At 40.0% G+C, this 21635-nt stretch overlaps 1 protein-coding gene across 1 annotated transcript in view; it reads left to right on the forward strand.

Annotated features, from left to right (window-relative positions):
• The window catches only part of LOC111153125 (IQ motif containing H), a 184957-nt gene that overhangs the window by 39690 nt on the left and 123632 nt on the right, over positions 1 to 21635 (forward strand). The window contains exon 5 of the mRNA XM_022511922.1: positions 18509 to 18629. Coding sequence (XP_022367630.1) covers positions 18509 to 18629 — 121 coding nt within the window. The remainder of the gene's footprint in view (positions 1 to 18508; positions 18630 to 21635) is intronic.

The following is a 21635-nucleotide window of genomic DNA, read 5'->3' on the forward strand; positions in this document are numbered from 1 at the left end:
CTTCTCCACATTCTCCCTTCCTTATTGCTAGTTACCAGCATCAACACTGGACAGTGTGAGGCGCCTCCAATCTCACCCACTTCCTAACTCGCTGTGGTCCCAACTGCTTATGCAAAGAAATAGGCCAGGGGACGATCTGCATCCAAGTGTTTTCTAAAATACGGGTGTGTTTCCCGACTTCTCTAAGCTAACCAGGAAAAAAAAAGGGGGGGGAGTGGTATTCAGGGGCTAGGCTTTTGTCTTCCTATGTTTGCTCTTTTGCAAGAAGTAAAAACCTTAAGAACAGGTCCAAAGTGCTCTTATCCTTAGAACAGGAGTCACAAAAGGAAGTCTGCTGGGGCTGGCAGGTGACCTCCAGTCTATACCTGTGTGACAGGTCGGCAGTTTGCAGCTTTGAGAGCCCAGGAGTGCTCCTGATTTGGTGCAACCCAGGGTATGACCCTCAACTTCACAGTGAGAGATCTCATTCTGTCAGACCTGGATCCATCTCTTGGACGCAGCTGAACTCGTGAGACCGACATATAAACTGGAATGGCATCGTACTTATTCTAAGGAGAGCTGTGATGGGCGGACAAGCCTGAATGTTCGAGTCAGCCTGATCTGGTGAGCGCATTGTTTCCTTCTTAAAAAGCGACACGGAAGGCCCCGTTAGAAGGCTGCTCGGTGAACACGGAAACTGACTGAGGATAATTAGTTGGACGAGCCTCACGGTGAGCAGCACCACACGTCCATAGTCTGATGCATCCATCTGTGAAGCTACTCCTGCCAAAGGGATATGAATACCTCCCCGCGGAGTGTTTTAGGGACACTGAGAAATTCTGACTCTCCGATTCAAGTTTTTATAATAAATAGCTACGATCTGCTTGAACTTGACTCTGTGCATTATGTTGCACTGCCCTGAGCTTCTTATATCCGTGCCCACATCAGCCAGTGGAGTGAGTGATAGGACTCCCATCTTACTGGTAAACTGAGGCATAGAAAAATCACGTCTCTTGCTTCAGTCGTGCGATTAGTGAGTGGGACCACCCAGATTCAAATCCAGGTCTATCCAGTATTGCAGCCTATGTTCTTAACCACTGCCTTCCTTTCTACTAATTTCCTATTATAAAAGGGAATTCTACCTCCAGTTGGCCCCCAATTTGGTAACACTAGTTACATGACCTTCCTATCGGGGGCCTGAGTCTTTCAAAGCAATTTAGGCACAGAGCTTACCACACCAATTGTGACTCATCTTGTTAGCCTAAGGCTCGGAGTTGGGGATAGGAGTGGGGGGACACATCTCATTGCCACTACTCTTTCTTCCTATCTGAATCACTGTAAATACCCAGAGCAGGAGAGGGACCCCGGCTGGAAGAAATCAGAGGCATAAGGAGGAGGCATCAGGAGGAGAAAGAGAAAGACAAGAGAGGTGGGAAGGAACCAATAATGCAAGGGATCCTTGGGGATTTCTGGGTGACATACCCTGCTTCCCTGTCTCCCAGGGAGAGCCCAGGTGTGGTACTTAGTGCTGGACACTTTGTCAAGCCACTGAGGCCACTTAGAGCAAAGGAATTCTCTTTTCCACATGCCAGGCTGGTGAGAGAGGCCCAGATGTGGCCAGTGGTTAGGTTCAGTTGTACTAATATCTCATGTGACCTAACCACTTTGTTCAATGTGTTCTAAAGAAAATTCTCTTCTGAGTTTCAAAATACTGTTTTCCATTTCTAACCCCCTCAAAAGGGGCTGATCCTTGTAGAACGTTATCAGGAGACACTGTAAAGTGAAAACAGGCATTGATGCAAGAGAGGTAGCTGACTGTCGAGAAAACATTATCCCAACCTCCTCTTCTTGACCCACTTAAAGATTAGATACTTAATATTGGATTCATTTAATATCTCCCCCCGACACACACAATTTAGGGGGGGAAAGGATTCTTTCTGCCAAGAATTTTTAAAACTGCAACCCTCTCATTGTGGAATTATCATCTCATCTAAAACATTGAAATCCCAAGGGAAGATGCTGCCATTTTCCCACAGTTGTGGGTTTATTCCATTTACCCACAGCTTCAAGTGTAGGACCTAAACCTCCATAGAAGGGAAGATCATTCCCCCACAAGTTCCCAATTTCTAATCTTGAACACTTTCAGGACACCTCGCTGTGCTTTAGCTCTGGGCTGCATCTTAAGCTGAAATGTATTACCTGCCCAGGACACTGCCTTTTAAGTAATACCCAGCATTTCTGAGTGCTTCTCCATGCTGGGCATGATGGAAGTACAATATACACAGTTTAGCTCGCGTAATCTTCACAGTAACCCTATGAGTTAAATATGATTACCACTTCCATTTTATATTTGGGGAAACAGAGGCAAAGTGGCTGAATAACTTGCCCAAAGTCACACAGCTGTAAGTCCAAGAGTCATAATTCAAACTCAGCCAGTCTGTCTACGGTACCCCCAGGTAGCATTGAAGATGATGAGTTTGACCTACACCTGAGGAGTAGATCTGGGACTCAGCCCAAAACTGCTCCCTTGATGACAAAGGAATTTGCTGGAGAAATTTCTCTGCCTTAGTCTGGGAATAGAAGTAAAAGATCAGACTACTTAGTAAGAGGCTATATTACCTCAGGGATTAGGACAAGAAGGGGAGCTGGTACTCTCCTGCCCAGGCCCAGGCTTATTAAGATAAAATTGACAAATAATACTGTGTAAGTTTAAGGGGTCCAGTTTGATGGTTTGATAAACGTATATACTTTACTCTGAAATGGTATCATCCATCACCTCACATAATTACCTCTTCTCTGTATGTGTTGTGAGAACATTTAAGATCTACTCTCGGGGTGCCTGGGTGGCTCAGTTGGTCGAGCGTCTGCCTTTGGCTCAGGTCATGATCCTGGGGTCCTGGGATAGCGCCTGGAGTCAGGCTCCCCATTCGTCAGGGAGTCTGCTTCTACCTCTCCTTTTGTCCCTCCCCGCCCCCACCTCAATCGTACTGTCTCTCTCAAATAAATAAAATGTTAAAAAAAAAAAACCCTACTCTCTATAGCTGGTACTTTTAAAGATGGAAACTTACTTCAATTAAACTGTAAAATCCTTTGAGGACAGGGAACGTATCACCAACAGCAAACATGGTGCCATGTCTCATAAGAACCCAACATAAACGTATTGTTGCTTGTTGCAAATGTGGTTAATGACTTTGAATAACAATCTGGTAAAGACCTGTATCATTGAGTTAGGCTGTGTCAAGTTAATTTAAATAATGAAATACCATGTACCTCATTTGGCTACATTTGTAGAGCACTCCTCTTTTTTGGCCATAAAAAATATCTCCCTAGATCTCTTCAGGGAGAATTTATTTCCCCTTCCCTACATCATTGCATGCTTTTAAAGCTTGACACACTAGGCCTTGAATTTACTGAGCCACATCAAAGAACAGTTGAATAAATAAAAAGATGTATCATATTCCCGAAAAGGATAAATGATTATAATAAGAATGCCAGCTGTTTCCAAATTAATATTTATATCTAATGTAATTTCAATCAAGATTCTTATGGGTTTTATTTGGTCTATATGGAATATTAATTCTCTTCAACTTGCCAGTGTTCATCATCTCGAAAAATAAATGGGCAAAAGCTTCAGGGTTTTTTTTTTCTAAAGAAGATTAATGAAGGTAAATTTTCCAGACAACTTGCTAAAACATATGATAACGTTAACATAATTATAATAGTATCCTATGGATAGAAAAATTGACAGATCAATGGGTTTAAAAAAGAATGAGCACGGCTATTGACTTTAGTGTAAAAAATAATTTTGAATGTAAGGAAGGTGACACTGTAGGTCAGGGGGAAAGTCACTGCCAAGTCAGTGCCAAGTCAGGTGCCAAGTCCCTGGAATAAGATTTGAGAAGAGAGCATTCAGTCAAATCCTAACTTCACATCCTAAACCAAAGAAAACTACTGATAGATTAAAGTGAAATGTTAGAAAAAATAATAAGAAGAAAGCTGTAAAAGGAGAACTAGCTTTCAAGTTAGCCAAAGGAAGATTTTTTAACACCGTAGCTTCACACAATATTAGCAGTGCGCCTTACAAGAAAAATCCATGTTTTTATTGGGCCCCAGTCCTGGATCAGTCACTGACTTCTATGTGATCTGGGGGCAAATCACTTATATTCTTTGGACCTTGGTTTGTTCATTGGTAAATTTAGGGCATTGGATCACACCCGTCCCTAAGATTTCTCCCAGTTCTGACAACCTACCATTCTGATTCTGAGCAAAATCAGTTTCCTTTGGTTCCCTTCCTTTCCCTCTTCTGACCACCACCAAGATGTAAAAAACAGAAAAGCAGATCAGGTGAAACTGTTTTCTCTTCTGATTGTGGAAACAAAATTCATAGAAGGTTCTGATGTTTTCTCTTTGCAGTTATGCATTTCGAAAAGCATCTATTGAGTGCTTATTGTACACCTAACCTTGTCCTAGTGACTTTTACGGGTTACCACTTTTAATACTTATAGTGTGTCAGAGAGATCATCACTTCCATCTTACAGATAAAAAACCCAGGGCGGGGGCGCCTGGGTGGCTCAGTGGGTTAAGCCTCTGCCTTCGGCTCGGGTCACGATCCCGGGGTCCTGGGATCAAGCCCCACATCGGGCTCTCTGCTCCCTGGGGAGCCTGCTTCCTTCTCTCTCTCTGCCTGCCTCTCTGCCTACTTGTGAGCTCTGTCAAATAAATAAATAAAATCTTAAAAAAAAAAAAAAAAAAAGAAACCCAGAGCATAGAGGCTAAGATTAATGACCAAGCTTTTTAATTAATATGTGGCTTACTCATGGGGCGCCTGGATGGCTCAGTGGGTTAAAGCCTCTGCCTTCGGCTCAGGTCATGGTCCCAGGGTCCTGGGATCGAGACCTGCATGGGGCTCTCTGCTCAGCAGGGAGCCTACTTCCCTTCCTCTCTCTCTGCCTGCCTCTCTGCCTACCTGTGATCTCTGTCTGTCAAATAAATAAATAAAATATTAAAAAAATACGTGGCTTACTCAGAATTTGGGTCTATATTTACTTTTGACAGTCTGTTTCAGAGTCTAGGAAAATTATCCCAAAAGAAATGATGAAAAGGACAGGGTCTTACACACACACACACACACACACACACACACACACACACAGACTACCAAGATGACGAAATACTATTCCCTACAAATCAGTTTCTCTACTAATGAATAATGAATTTTTTAAACGGGCTGGATTTGTATATGGGGTAAATGCCATCCTTGACTTAAGCCAAAATACTTGAATCGGACGTGCTCCTAGCGTGCTCTCAGGTTTGCCTGGCCGTCTCTCCGGCAGAGTTTACTGATACAGCATAGAAATTATGGCAAAGCCCTGCGGAGTCATTGAAGTGAAAGTCTCAATACTGCTCAGGAAGGGATGCCAAATTAAATAAAGAGAGCCCCCAGGAGTTCTGCAGCTGCGTGCCAACCCAGCTGCCGGTATGAGGTAAATGAGGACCAAACTCCCTCTCACTTGTGACCCTTGCCGGTATTTAAACAACAACGCCTGGAGACTGGCACAGTATTCTAGACTAAGGCGATGAATCGCCAGTGCAAAAATAATTATAAGACGTGATAAACCCATCCACAAAGTCTTTCTTTGGTTTTCACTGAAAGGGCCACCACTTAAATTCACTTCCTCTCATGGGCCCCCAGTGAAGGCTGAGACCACTGATTCAATCTAAGTATCAGTTTGAAATACACAGCCCTAAGTTTACAGAAGAAGAACGGCAGAGAACCCAGAGGTCTCTGGTTGCGGTCTTTTCATATCTTGTGACAATGTTTGAGTGGTGGTGTGGTATAATATTCACCGATATGCAAAAGTCACAAGGGTGAGCAACTCAAGTCATTCTTTTTTCTTGTATGAGATGTAACAGACGTGTAGATGAAATCCCAGTGCTTTATTCTCTTGTAATCGCTTTTCCAGAAGGTTTAAATTTCTACTGGAATGCCACAGAGCAATGCTATTAAATTTACAGAGGAAAAATAGCAATAAGAAGTAATTAGACTTCTATTTGAATCCATCGAAAAAGCCCTGAATCCAGTGTGTTTCAAGCTCCTTCGAAGAAACGTTTTATGTAAAACCAAGTTATCCCTTATCTTTTCACTTTGTAGAATGGTCTCACAGTAATGAAGCACAGTGATTACAGTTGTTAGCTATATACTAACCCTCTGGTCAGTTTTTTTCCAAAATGTATTCCAAAGAATACTGGTTCCTTGGAACGTGAATAGGTGTTCCATGAAAGGAGAGTTTTGTGGCCGCATAAAAACAGGAAACGTAAGGTTGAAGCAAGTCAGGCTGACCTTTACACCATTAAGCCACCTGGAGTCACGACCTGGCTGGAGTGCACCATGAGTCTTCCGGAGGAGGGTGTCTGTGCAGTGAGCAGTGTTGCCCAAACCTCTCCTGACCCTTTTTCACAGAATAGCTCATAGAACTATACTCAGAGAAAGGCACTTTGGGAAGTTTTGCTTAAGTGCCGCATTTTAACTATTTTCACTGGAAAAATGTTAGGACAATACTACATATTTTCCTACTTTGTCTGATATTAATACAGCCACTTCTTCTTCCTTTGGCTTTCTGTTTATGTGGTATATCAACCTTTTGTGGTTATCACTTAAATTCAAATTCACCTTGGGGTACCTGGGTGGCTCAATTGGTTAAGCATCCAGCTCTTGATTTTGGCTCAGGTCATGATCTCAAGGTCATGAGATTGAGCCCCATGTTGGGCTCTGCTCTGGGCATGGAGTCTGCTTAAGAGTCTCTCTCACCCTCTCCCTCTGTCCCTTCCCACTGCGCATGTATGCTCTGTCTCGCTAAAATTAAATTAAATTAAATTAAATTAAAATTCACCTCTTATTGATAGCATATAGTTTTATCCTGTGGTTAAAATCCAGTATGATAATCTCTGCTTTTTAATTAGAGTGTTTAGTCCATTTTCATTTAATATAATTATTGACATGCTTTGATGTAGAACAATTATTTTTCTACTTGTTTTCTATTTCTACCATCTCTTTTTTGTTCTTTTGTTGTCTGCCTAACTTAGGGTTATATGATTAAAAATTTTTTTTAATAGTCTGTTATATTAACTTTTGAACTACACCTCTTTGTGCTATTTTTAGTGGTTGCTCTAGGATTTACAATATGCACCCTCAACTTATTAAGTTTCCTCAGAGTTAATATTGTACCAGTTCAAGTACAACGTAAGGAACTTGCAACTAGGGGCATCTGGGTGGATCAGTTGGTTAAATGTCTGCCTTCAGCTCCCGTCATGATTCTGGAGTCCCAGGATTTAGGCCCGCATCAGACTCCCTGCTCAGCATGGGAGTCTGCTTCTCCCTCTGCCCCTCACCCCACTGCTTATGCCCTCCCTCTCTTTCTCCCTGTCAAATAAATAAATTAAATCTCAGGGAAAAAAGAAAAGGAACTTGCAACTATAGAATTCCATTTGTGCTATTGTCCCAATCTTTTGTGGTAATGTCACGTGATTTAAATGTATTGTAAACTGTTATAAATTTTTGCCTTAAATAGCCAGTTGTCTTTCAGAGAAATTAAGAGAAGAAAAATACATAGTATTTTATATTTACAACAGACATCTAAGTTTCCATCTTGTGTCATTTTCTGTCCTCCTAAAAAACTTCCTTTAAGCATTTCTTGCCTGCTTAAGGAAAAGCAACACATGTCTACTGGTGACTCATTGTTTTCTTTTGCCCTCCCCCGCAAAGTCTTTATATTGCTTTTACATAGAATTGTGGGTTGTCAGGGCTTTTTAAAAAAATTCAATGCTTTAAAGTTCCATTGTTTCTAATAAGTCAGTCATCATTTGGATCATTGATTCTCTCTATTGAATGGATCTTTCTTTTTTTTTTTTTCCCTGACCGCTTTCAAGTTTTTCTCTTTGTCTTTAGCTTCCAGGGGGTTGGTTATGTTGAGTCCATGTGTTTATCCTCCTTGAGGTTCATTGAGCTTCTGAGATCATCTGTAAATTTATGTTTTCCAGAAAACTTGGAGACATTTGGCCATTATTTTGTTAAATATTTTCCTCCACATTTCTCTCTCTCCTCTCTTTCTGGGACTTCAATCACATACAAATTTTATAACATGATATTGTCCCATGGGTTACTGAAGATCTATTTTTTTTTTCTTAAGATCTTATTTATTTATTTGAGAGAGAGAGAGAATGAGAGAGAGAGAGAGAGCGCATGAGAAGGGAGAGGTCAGAGGGAGAAGCAGACTCCCTGCTAAGCAGGGAGCTGGATGTAGGACTCAATCCCAGGACTCCAGGATCGTGACTGGAGCCAAAGGCAGCTGCTTAACCAACTGCCCAAGATCTATTCTTTAAAATTTTTTTTCTTTCTATTCTTCAGATTAGATAATATCTGTTGATTTTTCTTCAAGTTCACCCTCTTTCCTTCTTCCCATTCCAATCTGCTGTCAAGCCAATGTGACAAATTTTCATTTCGCATATTCCACTCTTCAGTTCTAGAATTTCCATTTGGTTCTTTTTCTATTGTTTTCATTTCTCTACCAAGAATTTCCATCTGTTAATTCCTTATGATAATATTTCCTTTAATGTCCTTAAAGTATGTATAATAACAGCTTTAAAGTCTTTATCTGCTAATTCTGCCCTCTGAATCTTCTTGACATCCTGTTATTTTTTAAACTACTTTATTAAAGTATGATTGACATACAAAAAGCTGTGCATATTTAATGTATACAACTTGGTGAATTTGAAGATTACATATATACCTGTGAGACCATCACCACCATCTTTTCCGTAAAACATCATCTCTAAGATCTGTTACAATTGACAACTGTTTCTCCTGTGTAAACATTTTGCCATTTCTTTGTAGATAGAGTGAATTTTTTATTGTTATGAACATTATAAATGATGTGTTATGGAGACTCTGAATTCTGCACCTTGCTCTCTAATGTGTTGATGACTGTTCAAATAGGCAATTAATTTGTTAGACTCAAATTCCACAAACTCTCTCCTTGGTGAGTAGCAGCTGAAATCTCTGCTCAGTTTTTTTTTCAAATTGTTAACTGGTGCATCTTTGCTGGACTCCTTAGAATCTCTTCCATTTAGGTGTAGCTTAGGGGTCTGCCAAGGATTTGTATGGCATTTATTTGTAAATTTTGGGTCTCTGCCTTGCAACTTCCATTTTTTTCTGGGATTTCCCCCTCATTTTCAGCCTTTTTAGAGCCTATAGTCCATTCTCTGACTTTTCTAGCCAGTAAGACTGTGACTTCCTTCTGCATCTCATAGACTGAGAAGTACTTCCAGGCCAGAAGTCACACACACACAAACCTCAGCTGTTGTAGTTCCCTTTCTGCAAGATCAACTTTCTTCTAGCTTCTGTCTTATCTTCAGGAGGGTTAGTCAGTTATAAGCTACTCCACCATTACCAAAAGCATAAGTAGGTCATTATTGAGTCTTGCTTGGCGTTGTATTACCTTTAACAAAAAGAAAAACATTTGCTATTTATATATCTTTGTTAATTGCTCCTTCCCAATATAAGTGATTATATATATATATATATATATATATATATATTTTTTTTTTTTTAAGTTTTTGTTTATTTATTTGACAGACAGAGGTCACAAGTAGGCAGAGAGGCAGGCAGAGAGAAAGGGGGAAGCAGGCTCCCTCCTGAGCAGAGAGCCCGATGCAGGGCTTGATCCCAGGACCCTGGGATCATGACCTGAGCTGAAGGCAGAGGCTTAACCCACTGAGCCACCCAGGTGCCCCAAAGTGGTTATATATATATTTTTAAATGTTCTTTTGCTCTATTCCTTCCTTAAATGAGATAAGACAAGACAGATGAACTCTGAATTATGAAATGCCTTGAGGATACTATACAAATAATTATAATATATGTTGTAAATATAATAAGAGAAGTACAAAAAAGCTATAGGAACTGGGAGGAGGAAGAAATCAGAAGTGATTTCCTAAAGGAGGTTACCTTTAAGCTAGTTGTTAAAAGGTGACAGGAATTTAGTAGCTGGAACTAAGCAGGAACATTCTAGAAGGAACATTAGAAGCATTGCAGAAAAGTGGGAGGCTGGAGACTCAAGTCTTATTGGGTACAGCTGTAAGTATAATTTATAACTCAAAATCAATACTTAGAATTTCATGGCCTAAACATACTGCCACACACAATATGAGTGACTCTCACACCAATGCTAAAGGTAAGAAGCCAGATACAAAAGGATACATTCTGTAATAATCCCTTTATGTAAATTTTAGAACAGAAAAATAATAGCTGGGTGTGAATTCAGAATAGTGGTTACTGTTGGGCTATCAGAATGACTGACAGGAAGCATGAGAGAGGCCTTGGGGATGCTTGCAATGTTCTACTTATTGTTCTGGATGCTGGTTTCCCAGTGTCTGCTTTGTGAAAGTGTATCAACTGATGACCTTATGATTTGTGCCTTTTCAAAAATGAATGTTATACTTTGATAAAATGTTTATGTAAAAAAAGCCCCAATTTCTGATATGAAAAAAGTTTATATTGTGCATCTCTATATATTAATTCAGTAATTCCTCACAATGGCCTCACAAAAGATCAGTGATGCTGAGTTTTATGCAAAATTGGATTATATAAATTTGAAATACCATGACATAAGATAATAATAATAACTTATTGCTGCATACACAGAGTTTGAGATAATTCAAATCCCCCTAACTTTAAAAAAATAAAATAAATTTCACTTTTTTCAAAGCTGGTGCAGTCTGAGTGAGCTTAAGATATATTTATGCTGGAGTTTCCACAGAGAAACCATCTGAGTACATAAAAATGCCCTGTACTATTAGGATATAAATTCCACAAATGTAATAAATAACAGTAGATTAAACACAGCAGTGATTTCTCTCATGTCACATAGTTTATGACTGATATGGCTGTTATGCAATGTCAGGCACCCCCACATTTTCTATCTGTGATCTAAGATGGCTAAGAGGGCTGCCAGGCTCCCACCATCATGTCTGTATTCCAACCAGTAAAGTCACTATGATTGCTATACTACTGGCCAGAATCCTGTCTCTAAGACATATCAAGCTACAAAGGGAGGCTGGGAAATGTAGATTCTGACTGTGTAGCACATTGGAAGCCATGCAGAAGTTTCTGTCATAGCTGCCATTCCTTGTCAGACTGTCTCAATTCTCTGAGTTCAGAATTATGAAATGCCTCTAGGAACAAATTCTTTACATAAAATTCAGCTGCCCTGCAGCTAAGAATATCCATATTTTACAGAAGATACAACTGAGACTCAGAGAAATTAAATGACTTTCCCCAACACATTGCTAATTAAATGACAGAGCTAGGATTGAAGTCCAGTGCTCCAAGCCCATGACCTTTGCTCTTGTGCCACAGATGCCTCCCAAGGGAGTTTTTCTTCTAGCTCCAAGAATGCTGGTAATCCTTAGTCTGAGAGAAAGTGAAGTTCCTATCTATATGAAATGATGCTGAGAAAGGGGACAGAGTGATATGGTTTTACCATGAGGACAGGAGTAGGGCTGGTGACCTGAGCTGTGTCTGGCTTGAAAGGTTCAAAAACTCAGGAAGCAAGAAAATGTAGTAAAAAGCACTGCGCCATGAAGCAGTGATATGCCCTTTTAGTTCTGCCTCTATTAGGCAGATCAGATGTGTGTCCTAGCTATTTTCCCTTCCTGATCATTAGTATGCCATCCATCATATGGGGAGGAGGACTGGGGCAGGATTGGATGTGCAAGGTTGTAGAATCTGGCCATGCAGTTTTAAATTCACCAAGCAGAAGATTCTGGAGCACAGAAGGGTGTGACATACTTCCAAACCTCACCCCTCCCTGCCCCTCAGAAATATTGCTGGTAAATTATCAAAATATTGAGATTCTCAGAAATGCTATAAAATCTGGAGAGAAGACAATCAAACAGGCATCCTTATCTTTTTTCTCTTTTGACAAGGGGACTTGGAAGAAAGAAGTTAAATTGGAAAGCAAATAATATGTCTAATTCTTCCAGAGAAAAGTGACATTTTCAGGATTCTGTTGAAATGACCCAAAACCCTTGGGGCTAGAGGGAGGGAGGGAGGACTAAGTAGAGAAAATTCTGGTATAGGATGTTCATCAAAATCTTAGGAGAGGGAGAACAGCCTACATATTTTAACAAAGACTGCATGTATCCTAAAACAGAGTCTTCCCCGACCCAAGCCCTCAGATAACAGAAAGGCTGAGAACACTCAGAATACCCAGTTCTCGCACATTGCTGGGAAAGGAAACACACAGGTAGCAGACAACAGGGACGGAGATGCTACATCAGAGCAAGCAGATAGTTGGGGCAAAGCTGCCCAAGAACGTACAAGGGGGAAAGAAATGGTATGGCCACTATACTGATTTATTATATAAAGGCCAGTATTTCATCCAGAGCTAACAAAAGTGTGGGAGGGGAGAGAGGGACTACCATGGGCTGCAAAAGACAAAGCCTAACCCAGAAAAAAAAATCTAACTCAAGGAACAGAAGGAATTTTCCTCACAATTTCTTCACATTATAGCACAGCTTGATAGGAACATAAATTAAGTAAAACTAGAGCTCAGCCAGGAGATGATAAAATAGCAGAATGAGATTTAAAAAAAGGGAGGCTGCAGACACAAGGAAACAAATTGAATACCAAAATACTTTATGGAACTAATAAATAAACTATAAATAGGAAGAATAGAGCAGACACTGCTGAACACTGAAATATGGGCACGGAGAAAAGACTGTAAACACAGCAAATGCAAAGGAAAAAGACAAAGGAAATTAGAAGCTAACAGATAATGCATAGTAGTTTGTTATAGGCTAAGCTGCTGTAACAAAGAAATCCGAAAATATAATGCCATAAATAGATCAGTTTATTTCTCACTCACAAAACAGTCCACAGGTAAGAAGTCTCTAGCATAACTGAGGGAGGGTTCCTTCTGTCTGGATGCTGTCTCATCTCATTCCTGTGGTTACAGACCTTCTCGTTCCAGTGGTTGAAGCTGACTCCTCTCTACACCCATGTTTCAGCCCACAGAAAGGAAAAAGATAGTCCAGGGCAAGCATTCTAAGGAGATGGACCAGAGGTTATGCTTATCACTGTTGCTTATGTCTTACTGGTCTGAATTTGGTCACATGTCCACATTTAGCCACCAGAGACAATGGGAAACATAGTCTGGACTGGACAGCCATATGCTCAGCTAAAAGCACTGTATTCTAAAATGAAACAGGAGAGAATGAACAGTTAGGTACTACAATATGAAAGATAAAGATGAGCCAACACTTAATGACACTTGGTATCTCTAAAATGGAGAACCCAGCAAATGAAAGAGAAGATGTATCCAACAATATCATGGAAGAAAATTTTCCAGAAGTGAAGAAAGAATGAGATCTACAAGTGGAAAGAAAGCACTGAATCCCAGGAAATTTTGATTTAGAGAATTACATCAAGCCATTTTCTAGTTAAACACTTGGACTTCAAAAATGAGGAATGTTTCAGACATCCAGGCAGAAAGAAAAATCACCGACAAGGGGTGAGGAATCAGGCTGCATCAGATTTCACAATAGTCATTGTAGAAGACAATGGGTCAGTGTCTGCAAAATTTTGAGAAAAGAAAGGATGACCCCAGGTATCATTCAAGTATAAATATTCATGAATACTTGTTGGAAAGGACTGCTTTTTAACCAAAGGCAGGCAACTAAGAAATCAATTAAAATAGAGGAGCCTGTGTGGCCCAATCAGTTGAACTGACTCTTGATTTCGGCTCAGTCATGATCTCAGGGTCATGAGATTGAGCCCTGCATCGGGCTCCATGCTCAGCGTGGAGTCTGCTCAAGATCCTCTCTCCTCTCCCTCTGCCCCTCCCCCATTCTTATCACTGTCTCTCTCTCTCTCTCTCTCAAAAATAAATAAATAGATGAACTGTAAAAGACTCTTAACTGTAGGAAACAAACTGAGGGTTGCTGGAGGGAAGGTCGGTGGAGGGATGAGATAACTAGGTGACAGACATTAAGGAGGGCACTTGATGTAATGAGCACTCGGTGTTCTATGCAACTGATGAGTCACTAAATTCCACCCCTGAAACTAATAATACACTATATGTTAATTGATTATAAATAAAATTTTAAAAATAAATAAAAAGGAAAAAAAGTCAATCAAAATGAGGAACTTAAGCATAGAGGAGCCATGACAGGGGATCCATTTACACGTAGGGTGAAACTAAACAATCCTAGCGATTATGGTTTCAAAACAGAATGTGGATATTATAAATCTGGACAATATAATAATAATAGTATAATAAAAAATTGGGAGGTGAGGAAGGGGGATATGGGTAGCAAGAGAGTTCTAATGTTCTCATCTTTTGAAGATGGGGTATATTATTCAAATTTAAAACGCAATTTTAAAAAAAACCTAAATGTTTTTCATAACCACCTTTATTTAACTGCAGGGTAGGAGTCCACAAACGACTGCCTGAGGGCAGACCACCTGTTTTTGTACATAAAGTTTCACTAGAACATAGAGCCACCATTTGTTTACATATTGTCTAAGCTATTTTCCAGCTATAACAACGGACCAGAACAGCCTAAAACATTTACTGTCTGGCCCTTTAAAAAAAAATTGCCAACCCTTGCAGAGGAATCTTTTTAAACTCCTAGGAATCTTGTGGTAAAAAATATTGACTTGACATTTAATAATTTGTTGAGTTTAATTCAGCCTTTCCCCCTCCTATTAAATTCATGTCAAAAATTAAGTTTAATAATGTAATATAAATCCTATTTTTATAAAATGATATATTAATCATTCCAAAGATGTCAGGATAATGGATCACCTAATGATGTTTGGCATGGTTTCTTAAACTTTCATCTTTGTGTTTTTCTGCATTAATTGGAATCTTTATAATGAACATATATCATTTTTTACCAGAATCATAAAATAGAATGGTTTTTCTATTTGAAAACACTAGAAGCAAATATACCAAGATATTAACAATGATTAATTCTGGCTGGCAGGAATATGATTGCTGTTTTCTTTTTTAAGCTTTTCTATATATATTTTTTAACTTTGAAAAACAATTAAGCTGTTATGGAAGGTTTAGGCATAAAGCGACAGAGTTTTGGAAAGAGCCATGACACACCAGCTACAAAGAACATTGTTCTCTTTCTATGGTAGTCCATATCATGTTATACAAGCTACAGAGCCTGGTTCCAGCCCCCAAATATAAAGCATGACATAAAGGAGAAGCCAGAAGCAGATGATACTCAACTTCTGTTAGGCAATCGGCACTTTCATAAAGCCGGTTTCTTCCATTTGCGCCAACCTACCATTCCCCCAGTTTTGTCTCCCACCCTGCACTCCTGGCATACACACCATACTCCAGCCATCTGAGATCCTCACCTTCCCTGAAATCTTCACGCATCTGTGTTGTGTCCTGCTTTGTCGCCACCATTCTCTCTCTAATTGCATCCTCTTCTCCGCGTGATCTGAAATTCAGTGCTTCTTTTAAGACACAATTTTCAGTTACTGCAGTCCATCCCAACCTTGGCTGCACATCAGAATCACCCGGGGAGCGTGAGGCCCCGGCCCCAGCCCAGCTATGCGGATTTATTGGCCCAGAGTTGGGGCCCAGACAGCAGTATTTTTAAAAAGCTCCCTGACAGATTCTAACATAGAGCTCGGGGGGAGTCACCTTGAAGCCTTCTTCACTGCCAGCATGCAGGGTCAGTAACTCCCTCTTCGGCACTCCCATTGCCCTGAGCGTGCCCATCCCTCCTGAAACTTAATGCCCATTGCACTCAAGTTAGCGTTCTATAGTACGTGCTCAGTGAGGGCTGAAGGTTGCACATGCGTTCTCCCTCCAAGCCAGCACACATGCAGGATGTCGTCCTCACCGGGGGAGCCGGACGGCGGAGGGGGCTCATTTCTTTCTGTGATCTCGATGAGATGTCAGCCCCCAGGTGTAACTCTCTTCTCTATGCCCCTACACACACACACACACACGCACGCACGCACACACGCACGCGCATGCGCACACACCACATCTGGCTTCACATGGTTGAGATAGACGCAATTGAAACAATTAAAGAAACCAGGGTTATGAGCGTGCTGACTGCCTGACCGGATGCTAGCATCACCTGCCTTCCAACCTCTCCCTTGTGTCACACTTCACATTGTGGTTTATGTGGGATCCTGCTGCTTGGGCTGTCAAGAGCAGGCTGTCGGCTGCACTTTGTCAAAGACTTTCAGAAAATCCAGATAAATGATGCTCTGTGCCTCGAAACTGCCAAACCTGTACTTTACCTCTTCACGGTGCTTGACAATTTTATTTAAGTGGAATCCTTCTCTCTTCCTCCGATTTACCTTTCCCTCCCTGACCCTGATATCAATCAGACAAGTGGAGACCCTTCCCTTTTTGCTACTGAAAATCAGCTATGCACGGGCCATGCCAGCGGTACAGTACCGTGGGTGACTGGGACATCCCGGAGGCCACTTGGGTCTGGGGGTGAGGTCTTGGGTCTGGGGGGTGAGGTGGGGCGAGGATTGCTGAGGATGAGAAAGAGACCAAGGTGGATTGTCAAGATGGAATTTCCATAATGACATGACATGCCCTTGAACTCCTCGCTGTCATTAAGGCAAGGCCTGTGGAGGGGAACCTGCGTGGCTCAGTTAAGCATCTGCCTTTGGTTCAGGTCATGATCCCAGGGTACTAGGATGGAGTCCCTATGTGGGGCTCCCTGCTCAGTGGGGAGTCTGCTTCTCATTCTCCCTCTGCCCCTCCCCATGCTTGTGCTCTGCTTTTCCCTCTCTATCTCAAATAAATCTTAAAAAAAAAAAAAAAAAGGCAACGCCCATGATACTCCCCTTTCCTCTTCCAATTCACCTGGAAGGACAGGAAATTGCACTGTTTACTCCTTCCTGTTAAAAAAACAACAACCACAACCACAACCTACTTAGGGTCATTTTAAATTGTCCTCACCAAACATTTGGTGTTCACAGGATGGTAGTTGTTTACAGTTTCCCTTAAGCCCCACCATCCTTTGTTCAGACATTTTTTAGCCAAGAGATACTTATTCGGGGAGGTGATTTTCTCCCTGCCCCCTGGCCCCCCACAACTCTTCATGAATTTCCCTTTCTTTTCCCATTACCTTGAGGAGCAATAAGATATGGTAAAACTGAGTCCAATGGCAAATTTCACTAATGTAAAATCAGATTAATCTTAAAATCGAATAGTATTTCTAGCGTACTTTGTGACCTTCAACAAATCTACGAACATTTCAGTCTTAGTTCCTTATTAGTTAAAGAGCAAATTGTTACCTAGTTCCTTTAGAAGTTATGCAGATTAATTAATGTTTGGAAAATGATTTGAACATTTAAATCAGTCTATAAATACCAAACAGCTGCTTCTTCCCTGCTGAGAGGGCTCAGGTAATTCATAACCTCTTCTAATAAAGGTAAAAATAGTGTACTTGAGCTATACAATTAAATGTGATTTATATGTAATACATATTAGTCTTTAAAAGCTAGAAACCATTTAATAGGAACAATTCATATTTCATAACTATAAAAAGGCATTTAATGACTTTAGAAAAGGTAATCATCTACTGTAACTGATTCAGATATCAAGTCTTTAACTCTCTCTGAGATTTTCCAGAGTCTACTCCAAGTTCATTTTTTTTTTAAATATTTTTATTTATTTATTTGTCAGAGAGAGTGAGTACATGCAGACAGAGTGGCAGGCAGAGGCAGAGGGAGAAGCAGGCTCCCTGATGAGCAAGGAGCCCGATGTGGGACTCAATCCCAGGATGCTGGGATCATGACCTGAGCCGAAGGCAGCTGCTTAACCAACCGAGCCACCCAGGCATCCCTCCAAGTTCATTTTTAACCTATTAATGTTGACTGATATATTTCTCTTTTTTTTAACCTTTTGTTTATTTGTTTGTTTTAGAGGGAGGGAGAGAATCTTAAGAGCAGGGCTCCATCTCACAACCCTGAGATCATGAACTGAGCCAAAATCAATAGTCAGACAATTAACCAACTGAGCCACCCAGGGACCCCTGATATATCTATCTTGAAATTCTCCCAGTTTTCTCATTTTTTTTTTAAACTCTCACAACCCTAATATGATTTCCTAGGAAATTTGCCTGTACAAAACTTTGCTGTATTCAAAACCTCTTCTGTCAAGATTTAGCACTTTTATATCATAGTCATTAAAATTGAACAAAATCTTAATAGTTCCTTTATTAACTACTATAGTGACTTTGCATAGTAGAAATCACAACATGTTAATTGCATTTAATTAACTATTTTAAATTACACAAACTCCTGACAGTAGACAATAGCACAGGGTACTCATGAGCAATAAAATTGGAGCTGCTATCGCTACTTTATTAAAACTTAATGAAACTATTCATAATCTTATTTATTGTTTACAAGAAGAAAACTGTGCTCCTTTTGAAAGCAAAACTGCCTACTGAAAACAGATTTTTGATTGTCTAGGTAAATGTTCAGAAGTTAATAAAAGGGTCTACCATATCGAACCTCACAGTTCTACCAGCCTCTCATCGCACTAATCCCTACTTCACGCCCATCCCTGTCCTCCAAGCAGATGCCAGGAAAGGTTAGTGATTCAATGACCATTTTATGTGCTGTGGAGTCTATGGGAAAGAGCATTGAGGTGGGATGTGGGATAGGGGGTCTGGGTTTGAATTCGGGCTCAGCCACTAATTCTCCTAGGTGACCTCAGACAAGTCGGGGTCTTCACCCTGGTCTGATTTTGCTCCTCTCTAAATCAGAAGGTTGGACTAGACAACAACTAGAGTCCCTTCCACCTCTAAAACCCATTGTCCTACTGAATTAATATTGATTGAGATGTTGGTGTTATTACATGTTAAAATTATCATTGTATATATGTGATATTATTAGAAATTTTCAAGCTTCTGAGCAGATAGTTGTTTTTTTTTTTTTTAGCAGATAGTTTCTGATGCTATTCCGGTAGCACTTAAAAAATTTATCTCAATATACTATTATGCAAAAATATGAAGCCAGAATTAATGTAATGGCATTTAAATCATCATGTCTCAGTCTAAATTCTAGTGTTCGTGAAACCAGTGGATTTCTAGTTTTTAAACGAAAGGTCATATCATCTTCATCTCAGTATCCCTAGTGTCCAGAACCATGTTGGTTGAATGAATAAGCAAATGAAAGAGCAAGTAAATGAATGAGTAAGACCTGAGTATTTTAAGTACCTTCTCTACTTTTCTCTGCTACTTCATTTAATTGGCTGAAGTGTTGAAAAATGCCTAAGTAGATCCCCTTTTGTATGTCAAATACAACCAAGTGAGATGGTCTTTAATTATTCCCATCTTACTTTCCATCTGTTGTCTGGAATAGTTTGGACCTAAAGTTGGTTTCCAAAGGTTCTCTTGGTCTTTGGAGATAAAAAGTTCTCTCTGGTCTGTCTACTGACCTACTGCTTGAGGAAGAACAGAAGAACTCAGGAGAACCCAGCAACATTATAAGTCCCTTAATGTGTGAAGCTCACAACTGTAACTATTACTTTTCTAGTTATAAACCATTATTGTTCAGAGATCTTCATGACATGTGATTTTACTTAGTTTACATATTTACTCCTTGGGAAGATGGAATGACTGCAGCAGAGTTCTTGCTTTATAGTACCATCTTCTACTCTTCCTGATTCAAATTAGGGTTAATGAAATAGTGAATGAATCAATGAATCAGTGTCCACTTTGGTAATAGACATAATGAAAAAAATTGCTACAAAACAAAGGTGAATCTAGAGCCATGGCAACTTGACCCAGGAAAAAAATCACATTTTCATCCCTCAACAATCCACCAGAGAACACAGGGTCTGCCATAATATTTGTGATTAATCAGTCAGTCAGTCAACAAATATTTATTGATTACTCACCATATGTCTGGTACCATGCAAGGTAATAGAAGCATCAGGAAAGCTCAAGCTGCGGAAATGTGGACACAGTGTCTAGATTTTTTAACACGTTCTTGATGCCCTTAGCTGTCATCTCAGGTTCACACAAGTTCAGCCAGAGCTGAAGGATTAACAACACCCAGAAGAGAGAGTTGTTTTGGAAAATGCAGGATGAACTTTCTGACTTTTTCTCGAATTATCTTGTTACATCCAAAATAGAAAGCAAGCTTTGCTTTGCCTTGCCTTGCCTTACTTTCCTTTCCTTTCCTTTCCTTTCCTTTCCTTTCCTTTTCAGTGGTTAAGAATATATGTCTCACAGTACACAAACCAAACTTTTAGGCTGTGTGTGACCTCAGGCAAATTGCTCTCTGGTCTTGTTTAATCAACTCCAAACTCTACAAACAAGGCAGGCTTGACTTGGACCTTCCCTCCATTCTCTGCTAACTGCTTTCTCTACCCTTGGCCACGTGCCCTTCCCCCTGCTCCTCACCAGGCCAAGCACATTTTCTTGTGGGCCTTTACAAGTGCCTCTATCTTTGCCTGGAAAAGTCATTTCCTTAAGCAACTCTTTTCCTTCATAGATGATCACGATTTTTAATACATTTATTGTGAGTTTATTTAATGTCTTCAGCCCTCCTACAGGCTCCATGAGTTCTCTCTGGCTCACCACTGCATCCCCAGCCTCCAGAATAGCTCCTGCCACATAATAGGCACTTAACAAATACCAGTTGAATGAATGAATCAATGTCTAATCTCTAATCCATTCCACTGGAAAGTAAGAGTGTTATGAAAGTTTAATGAGACAATGGGATTAAGGGATGACTTCCCAAAACAGGTAAAATCATGGGTCTCATACAAATATAAAATGAACATATGTGAAATATTTTATTTATTTAACTCGTCGATTAAAAGAGAGATCTGTAGGTGTACCTGGTGGCTCAGTTGCTTAAGTGTCCAACTCTTGGTTTCAGCTCAGGTCATGATCTCTTGTGTCTTGAAATCAAGACTTGGGTCAGGCTCCACGCTCAACAGGGAGTCTGCTTGAAGACTCTTTCCCTCTGCTCCTCCCCTGACTCGTGCTCACTCTTCCTCTTAAATAAGTAAATCTTTAAAAAAAAAAAAAAAAAAAAGAAGGAGAGAGAGAGAGATCTATAGGATGTCACAACTGGTTTAAAGGAGAATGCAAAGGACACACATTTGTAGCTCAGGAATTTTAAAATAAATTAGCAAATAGATACAAAATTGACCTTTCTGTGGGAAGGAGGTGTGTTCCTTCACCAGATAGAATTTATTTTCAAGTCTATAGATAAGAATTATTTGTATTAGTATCAGCTTTTTTTTTTTTTTTTTTACAAATGAACCTTAATCTCTACAGAGTTGTGAAATAGCTCAAAGACTAAGTCCAGATAATTCCCAAAGACTTCAGCATTCCATTCAAAAGGTGTCCAGTAATCTCTTTTGCTTATTCCAAAACTTAAACAAAAATATTCTTACAGTCTTCCACAATTTTCATTAAAATGATCTCCAAAAACAATTTTTCCCCCCAAAATAAGGCTGGTCTCCTTAGGTTTGTTCTGATTATTTACACAGGTGGGCAAGAATAATCTGTCTTAAGTTTGGTCTGCTGGAAATTTTCCTAAGGAATCTGATTGAACTTTTAAAATCCTCTATTATTAT

The sequence above is a fragment of the Enhydra lutris genome, unplaced genomic scaffold (assembly GCF_002288905.1).
Source record: "Enhydra lutris kenyoni isolate GAN:26980312 unplaced genomic scaffold, ASM228890v2 scaffoldscaffold31, whole genome shotgun sequence".
NCBI lineage: Eukaryota > Metazoa > Chordata > Mammalia > Carnivora > Mustelidae > Enhydra > Enhydra lutris.